Source organism: Triturus cristatus, chromosome 10 (assembly GCF_964204655.1).
Source record: "Triturus cristatus chromosome 10, aTriCri1.1, whole genome shotgun sequence".
In the NCBI taxonomy this organism is placed as follows: Eukaryota; Metazoa; Chordata; class Amphibia; order Caudata; family Salamandridae; genus Triturus; species Triturus cristatus.
The window spans coordinates 1,158,456,382-1,158,465,324 of NC_140593.1; the positions used below are offsets into that span (position 1 = coordinate 1,158,456,382).

The 8,943-nt window shown below is 44.0% G+C and overlaps 1 protein-coding gene across 1 annotated transcript in view; it reads left to right on the plus strand.

Moving 5' to 3' along the window:
- The window catches only part of LOC146796814 (metalloproteinase inhibitor 1-like), a 230,144-nt gene extending 221,578 nt beyond the window's left edge, over positions 1 to 8,566 (plus strand). The window contains exon 6 of the mRNA XM_085629540.1: positions 6,433 to 8,566. Within this exon, the coding sequence (XP_085485666.1) occupies positions 6,433 to 6,645 (213 nt within the window). The 3' untranslated portion in view covers positions 6,646 to 8,566. The remainder of the gene's footprint in view (positions 1 to 6,432) is intronic.
- Positions 8,567 to 8,943: the final 377 nt, after the last annotated feature.

Below are 8,943 nucleotides of genomic sequence, written 5' to 3' on the forward strand. Positions count from 1 at the left end.
GCCAGCAAAGGTACTGCATGGATGTGCTATGTAATGACGAAAGGTGTACTTTTGTTTTTTTGTTTGTGTTAATAAAAATTGTTTTAAAAAAAAAAAAGGACCATGGCGATAGAAAACCTGGGTTATCTCCCAAGTGGGATTAGACTGAAAATCACACGCGTATTGGGGTTTAAAATATTTTAACCATTCCTCTTGTGAGACATGGTTTGAAGGTCTGTCAGGCAAGCCTCCTCTACCCCGCTTAATGATATTTCAGAATAATCTAGTGTTCCTGGCGTTGCTGGCACTCTTCAGGTCAGACCAGTAGAGCTCATCCCATTTCTTTTTGGCCTGTGTTATACATTTTTTGGATGAATGTCTTGCCTTTTGCACACAATCACTGAGTCCGCTAGAAAGGGCTGCAGTCAAATCAGCTCTAGCTCTCCAGCAGTCACTATCGTACCATCGTAGACACTTGGGTGGTACCCTCCTATCTTTTCTTGCTGGTTTCAAAAAATACCCGCGTATTCCCTCAAAAAAAGTTTCGTGAAGGCCAGTGATTAGTGCACTACCTGGGACAGTGGCCATAAGACCCTCAAGTTCCGATGTAGCTTTGGACAACTGTTTATCAATGTTATCAGTGACCATGTCGTTGGACTTAATCAGGCTCCACTTGAGCCTGCGCATATCATTAAAGGGGACTGCTTCAGGTGGCTTGAGTTTCATCAACTCTTCTTCTGGATTACCATTCATCCACCACCAATGGGTTACACATAGAGGATTATGGTCACTTTCAGGTCTTGACTCAACCACCATATCTTTGACAAATTGCCATAACTTCATGCTACAGAGGACGTAATCAATCCTACTCCTATAGCGGCCGTTATCAAAAGTGTTAGCCCCTTCCTTGTCCCCCTGCGTCCTCCCGTTCAGTGCCCTCAATCCTCTCTCATAGCAGAGAGCATTGACCTGCACTACGGCCTCTGTCCACCTTTTGATTGGTTCTAGATCAAGTCCAGGAATGCTCCAAAGCTGTTCTTCCTCAGGATCAAGGCCCCAATAGAAGTCTGAGTTTAAGAGCGGTTCAAAAGTTATGTTCAGATCCCCCACGACGAGCACTCCCCTCTCACTCGAGTGCTGGTCAATAAGGGAATCCAAAGTAACCAGAGCCCAAGACCTTGTCCCTTTGGTCCCTCTAAGGTACAGATTATAAATATCCGCATCACCCAAAGGGCCCAGGGAAAGTCTGACTAGTAGGATATCAGGAGACCCTGTAGGTAGCTTGTTGACCGTCGAGACCAAGTCTTGGCGGATCCAAGTTGTTAAGCCACCCATGGGGCGCCCTTTAGGTCCCTTGGATGCTGGAACATAAAAGTTCAAGTAGCCCAGCAAAAACTGAGGCTCACAGGACCAGGTCTCCTGGAAAAGGCAAACATCAAAGTTACCAATGAATTCGACCCACTCCGGAAAGTCCATTTTAGCCTTTAGGCCAGCAACATTCCACGAGATCATTGAACCCACCCCTGATCCCAGCTTTTTAGCCTGGTGATTGGTTTTAGGGCTTGCTTCGCGTTGGCTCTGATGCTCTCTATTCGTTCGTAAAGACAGCCTTGTTGAATTAAGTGTCCCGGATGTAACAAAGACCACATTGTCTGCGCCAACCGTAAGGACATCTCCGGCTGTGGTAGGATCACTGGAGGCCAATAAGTTCGGGCTTTTTAACACCGGTCAATCCAGATAATCGGGATTGCACAAACCGTTGTGATAGTCGGAGGAGGAAGTATTAAACCCAGGGAAATACCTTTGCCTTCCCAATATTGTCTGGTTCTTCCACCTTGATAAAAGGCCGAGTTATAAAAATAGCTTAGATCATGCACCCCGATCCCAGTCTGGGCCCCAAGGGGTGAACAATCACAGATGAAACGCACTAGGCGCCTATCTTGGAATTTCACAATAATGGAGTCACCCGAGACGTCTTTTGGTCTGGATCCGACCCAACTGACCCTTCTGACGAATAAAATCTTCCCGTTCATGTTATCGGGGATTGGTCTATTTTTATTTAGCCAAAATGTCACTTTGTTCTTGAGTTCTTGGTAGGATTCAGACTTGTCACCTTTTAGTTCAGGAACACCTGTCAATACTACGACGTAAGGAAGAGAAGCTGGAGGAAGATAGATGTGACCTTGAGCAGGTTTGGTAGATTTATCATGAGTCTCTCTACTTATGTCTTCACTCGTACCCTTGTTCTCTCTATTATTATTACCCCCAGATTCATGACTTTTTCGACCTGCCCGTAAATTAGTTTGATTAGCATTAACCAAAGCCTTTTGTGAATCAACCCGTAGGCTAACCTTTGTAGTCACAACAGGATCAGCAGGGGGAACGAGTGTAGGGATCATCATAGATGCACCCAAAGATGCAGAATTAGAGTTAGATTTAGATCTCTCCTTAGTTGCTAATTTAATAACGTTTTTTAAAGAGCAAAAATTATCTAGCATCGTCTGTTCAAGACGTTCAATTCTTTCATTGGCCAATTTTACCCTTTCTAAGAGGGGGAGTATTAGTGATCGAACCACCTGTTCGATTTGGGGAATCATATCATCGGATTGTGGCTGATCAGAAAGGCAATTATTACCCACCCCAGAAACCTGGCAGTCATCAACCAATAAGACACCAGGTACTCTAGTAGAGTTTTCCAGGTTTTTAGGTATTTTCGACTGCCTCCCACCTTGAATATTCCCACCTCTTTTCCTCTTTGGGTTGGTGAGTCGTTTAACTTTTTTGCTAGCCCTTGTCTGAGGATGTACTACTTCAGGTCCTGGAAAACTTTCGTTTACAGAAACGACCTCTCCAGAGGCCTCAGAAATCCTCGTGCTGGCCTGAAAGATAATAGGGCTAGCCTCAAGATCCCTAAGCTGAGATGGATCACTAGTATCATGCCCTACAGGCCTGGTAGGAGATTGTACTAGTGCTAATGGCCCAATGGATGAACGCCTAACATGCATTGGCTCAGTAGAGAGTCATCGCTCAGTTATGGCAATTTCGTGTTCTAGGACCGAGACAGCCCTAGTTATAAACTGATCTAGAGTGCCAGTAACTGTCCCTCCCGCCCCCTGTACGCTTACCTTTCCCAACCATTTGATGGAATACAGACCAGGATTCGAACTATGGGGTAATGAGCTGCAATAAGAAGGCAATGACACATAGGGGATGAAGCTAGCAGGGTCAGTGGTTCTAAGGGAGACTTAAGTAGCCACAATGTCGAGCACTAAAATACCCCCAGTATACGGATGTAGAAGCCGCAAGGATCACGAGCTCAAGGCTCTAAGGTGGCAATTAACGAGCAGCTTCCCCTTGCGGTCCCAATATACAACAGTAAAGACCACAGGCCAAATAGTCTCGACGAGGTCACTAGGCAGTCGTTCCCGTCACGGCAAAAGTTCAGCAAATGGTCAGAGCGTCCCACGCTGCGGGAGGCAGCTGGTGCTTATGTAGCCCTGGCGCCCTCTGGTGACGCCTGTCTCTGGCCGAGCGGTGCCCCCTGGGAGTTGTAGTGCTGTATGCATGCCGTTTCCCTCACGGCGGAAGATTAGATGTGGCAGCAAGAGCGGGTAAGTCGGAGGTCACTAGGCAGCCGTTCCCGTCACGGCAAAAGTTCAGCAAATGGTCAGAGCGTCCCGCGCTGCGGGAGGCAGCTGGTGCTTATGTAGCCCTGGCGCCCTCTGGTGACACCTGTCTCTGGCCGAGCGGTGCCCCCTGGGAGTTGTAGTGCTGTATGCAGGCCGTTTCCCTCACGGCGGAAGATTAGATTTAGCAGCAAGAGCGGGTAAGTCAGAGGTCACTAGGCAGCCGTTCCCGTCACGGCAAAAGTTCAGCAAATGGTCAGAGCGTCCCGCGCTGCGGGAGGCAGCTGGTGCTTATGTAGCCCTGGCGCCCTCTGGTGACGCCTGTCTCTGGCCGAGCGGTGCCCCCTGGGAGTTGTAGTGCTGTATGCAGGCCGTTTCCCTCACGGCGGAAGATTAGATGTGGCAGCAAGAGCGGGTAAGTCGGAGGTCACTAGGCAGCCGTTCCCGTCACGGCAAAAGTTCAGCAAATGGTCAGAGCGTTATCTTAACCTTCCACCAGACTGTATGAACATCATTAAAGAAGTCAGGTGCCCTACCACCAGAGCTTGCTATGCAGCAAAATGGAAGATATTTGCTATTTACTGAAGCTAACAATCATATCAATCCACTGGATGCGTCCATCCAGAACATCATTTGCTACTTACTACATTTGCAAAGATGTAATTTAGTATACTCATCCATACGACTACTTCTAGCAGCACTTGCCGCTTACTTACCAAACAGACAACACTTGTCACTTTTTAGGGTCCCAGCAATTAAAGCCTTTATGGAGGGCCTTAAAAGGATCATTCCTCCCAGATTACCACCCTCTCCGGTATGGAATCTCAACATTGAACTTACTAGGCTCATGGGACCCCCATTTGAACCTCTACGCAAATGTGAACTTCAGTTCCTCATATGGAAAGTAGCTTTCCTTATTGCAATCACCTCTCTTAGAAGGGTAAGTGAGATCCAGGCTTTAACAATACAAGAACCGATCTTACAAATATATCTTAACAAAGTGGTTCTCAGAACAAATCCAAAAACCCTTCCTAAAGTCATCTCTGCATTTCACATTAACCAATCAGTGGAGCTACTGGTGTTTTTTCAAAACCCAGACTCCATAGCAGAGAGAGCTCTTCACGCGCTAGACGTCAAAAGAGCCCAGCTTTATTACACTGATAGAACTAAATCCTTTCGCAAGACAAAACAATTGTTTGTAGCTTTCTCCCCACCTCATAAAGGTAACCTCATCTCCAAAGCTGGGATTGCACGATGGATTGTTAAATGTATCCAAATATGCTACCAAAAGGCTAAACGCACATTGACAATTCCCCCTAGAGTGCATTCCACCCACAAACTAGGGGCTTCCATGGCTTTCTTAGGGAACATTCCCCTAGAAGAAATTTGTAAGGCAGCGACATGGTCTACCACACACACCTTCACTAAACACTATTGTGTTGACGTGCATGCCAAGCAACAAGCTTTTGTAGGCCAAGCTGTTCTTAATTCTTTCATACTACTGCAACCGATACAGGTGACCACCACTAGGGGAGACACTGCTGTACAGTCTATGCTAAGTGTGTGATCTGCAGCTCATATGCCTCAAATGGAAAATGCTACTTACCAGTATGCATCTGTTCTTGGCATGTAGAGCTGCAGATCCACACACGCCCACCCACCTCCCCGGGACCTGTATCTATTCCAGTTCCATCTTACTTAGATATACACACATGGACATCTCTTTCTTTTCTACTAACTCCATCATTTCCCATCATGGCGAAAAACAATCTAAGGATGGAGTCGATGCCCATGCGCACTATCGTCCAAAGGAGGAGTCACCTATCTCCTGACTACAAAGACTTCTTCCAAGACAACAACAAGGTGCAAGCATCCGAGCCCAACAACAGATGGCGATCTAATGCTAAGTGTGTTGATCCGCAGCTCTACTTGCCAAGAACAGATGCATACTGGTAAGTAGCATTTTCCTTCTTCATTGAGCTCCATTAGAACTGAACTGGAGCGGTATCCTAGTGGAGGGATATCATTTCACCCAATCACATCTGCTCTATTGTTCAAGAGCCTGGGAATACTTTGATGTTACTGAGCGTGGAACAGGACCTATTAAAACCAAAGTGGTCCACAGGGTACGGGGGTGACGACAAATGCTGCATGACCACTGTCCAATCACCTTCTATGCCATGGAATGGTCCCCTGTCTACCAATGGACTCTCCTCAAAGCAGATGGTAAATGGGAGCAGAAAAAGACAGACCATTATTCATCCCCGAATAGTGATCTTCGTGTGACTTTTGATTCATTAAAACTCTGGGTGAGCATGTTGTTACTCTTTTGAGGCAAAATAACTCATAATAGCTGGCCTGGTAATGTTACGGCCGGCCACTCTTCATCTCCGCTCTTAAAGCAGGTTGACTTGTAATTGGTCCCTAATGTTGATGTAAAAAGAGAATGACACTTTGCAGGCCGTGGACTTTATAATCTGATTCATATCGCAGGACCAAAATAAAAATGTTAAGATGAAAAGCATAAATACAAAAATATTAACTTTATAGAGGGACAAAACTGCCCATCACCAACTGTCTTTTTGTGCAAATCATTGGATTTGCAAAAAGTCAGTGCACAATTTGCAACCAATTTTTGCAAATCAAATGTTAGTACATCTGGCCCCAGATTCTTTGAGTCATATAAAAAGAAACCTCTGAGGACCATTGTTTTAAAATACATGTAATCAGAAGTGTTATTTTTATAGAATAAACTGTAAAGTGTGTATGTAGTTTTCATGTTAACTCAGTTTATTAATGGCTGTGGTTTCCTTTTTCACTAATTTAGATCTGCTATTCATCAAGGTGCAGTGGCGATACAAGTAAATCCTGCATATTTAAGGCCCATTACCCATGGATGACCTACCTGGATCCTAAGTACAGTCACCGAGACAACAACGATCAAATGTGTGCACCAAATGAGAATGGTGAATGCACCTGGCAGCCAATAGAACCCTTGCTCTCAACCTCTTCCACTTCATCTCTGAAGAAAATCGAATAACATAGATCATAGAATGTCTTTGCAGATAACATGCTAATCAAAAACTCTGGAATGAGGTAGAATAGCTCCAACCTACTTTTATCACATACAACTAAAGCCACCTCAAACATGGAAATCAAATTTTAATTTCACATATCAGTTCAGAGGTGTTCCGGTTTATAAACAGTTTATGAAAAGAAAAAGCTGAGCTTCTGGGAACATATAATATGGTGAATTGCAGAGGATTGTTTAGTAAAAAGGTAGCCATTCACTTGCTTCTACTATCTTAACAGCCTTTATTCGCAACCTCCAACCTGAATGCCAACACATAGTAATGTCCAGTGCTTGAAATGGAAATACCGAAACATCAGTACTCCCTGTCCCTGAGTGCCTGTTAGTTACTCAGAAGTGTTGGTACTCTCCACTTAACAGTATTGTACCGCTACTGAGAAGTGCCAGTACCATCCCCTTTAAATTAAAGACGTTCATGCACTCAGTGAGTGACATGCCTGTCCATTTATGGCACTGGCAATGTCACCAAGTGGATTGACACTGCATTCCAGCAAAGAGAAGTCTGAACAGATACTTTAGACTAGTGGAGATGTAGCATGGTCAAATATTGTGAAATACCTTTATTAAGATATCAAATGCTGTGGGCCGAGATTGTCATTAATACTGGAGCAGTGATGAACTGGCCAAAAATATCTTTATTAATTTCTGGTAAAAACCAACCGAAACATGATAAGCACATATTTGATGAGATAAGCAAATGGCGACTATAGAGCGCTATGCACTAGATGAAGAAATTTGAAAACTGATTCAAAGGAACTAATTAGATCTCAGGTTGTGAGCAATGCAGGTCATCAAAGACAGGTACACATTGAAATGATTCGAAGTAATTTGATAGCAGATCTTTAGTCACAGTGGTGAGATTAGTCTCCAGGACCAGCTTTTTTCTATCTGTCATATGTGTATTGACTGACATTCATTGAATAACCTTAACTTTAATCATCTATATACATATATTTTCTCATTCTTTCCCTTCGTTTCCACTGGTTGAACGGAGATTGATCACAAGTCTTTCAACTTTCCTTTTTATCTTAACTTAATACAACTCGAACCTTGTTCCCCGCCTTCATTCTCCACACATCGTTACTCACAGGCAAGCAGGTAGGCACATGTCGGCCCCTTCTCCTTAGAATATACTCTCCAAAATTCCTATTGAAGATGGTCAGGCAATAACAAGAATATAACAATGACAAACTTCCTTAACCTTGTAGTAAATCACAAATATATGATATACCATTGTTATATGGCATCATGTGGCCCTAGATACATTGTCGACATTGCTAAGTTAGCTTGAGTTTGCTTACCCCATGCTGCTGCTTTGGACATGAAACTGCTTGCAATTGTTTTCGCGACACTTTGCCTCTGCCCTTTACATGATAACAGATTGTTTTGCACATGCTTAGCCTTTCTCTCGAGTACTGTCTGCACATAATGTACAAGGTCAAACAATGTCTCTTGTTATTCTGTTCTGGTCAGTCCCTGTTGCATAGACATAACATATGACGAACAGCTGCATTAGGACAGACTTGTGCTTTGATATAGCGTGGTTCCATGTTTTTACTACACTTGGTGAAAGCGGTTCCATGGAGCTGAGCTCTGCTGTTCCTATGATGTAAACCGTGCGGTTAGGCTTTCAGGTAGGGGGTCTCCTAACAATGCTTAGAGATCTTCTGTTAAATAAAATAACTTCTTTCTACCAAGGGGAGGGAGATTAGGCATGGATATTTAGCCTTTTTCAGTCTTTATAAAATGACGACTCGTGTTTTATGGTATTGTGACAATGCTTGATATTATCTCTCTGCATGTTGCTGTTAATCGTGGTTCGCATACTGTTATATGAATCACTACAGTCAAAATAAAAGTTTTGAACATATTTAGTGACTCTGATATTCTTATTGTGGACTGGTATGAGTGAGCGAAAGAATGTCTTGCTCCCGCAACTCTGAGGTGAGTCGGGAGTGCTTGTGTTCTGCGTTGTCTAAACATTCGTAGCTTCTTGATATTTGTAGGAGACCGAATGAGACACTATTGCTAGTCAGTTGGGATTTTGGGTACTAATGTGGTAGGTGGTACACCCCTATTCACTGAGGTCCTGTTTTCTTGTGCATAGTTCAGTGTATGAGCAGAATCCTCGCAACACCATATATTCTCGTTCATCACACTACCACTTCTTTTAACTTTTCCCTTAACCTTTTTGTTCAACCACTGAAATGTACACATTTTTAGGTCTCGCGCCTAGCGATGCAGTGC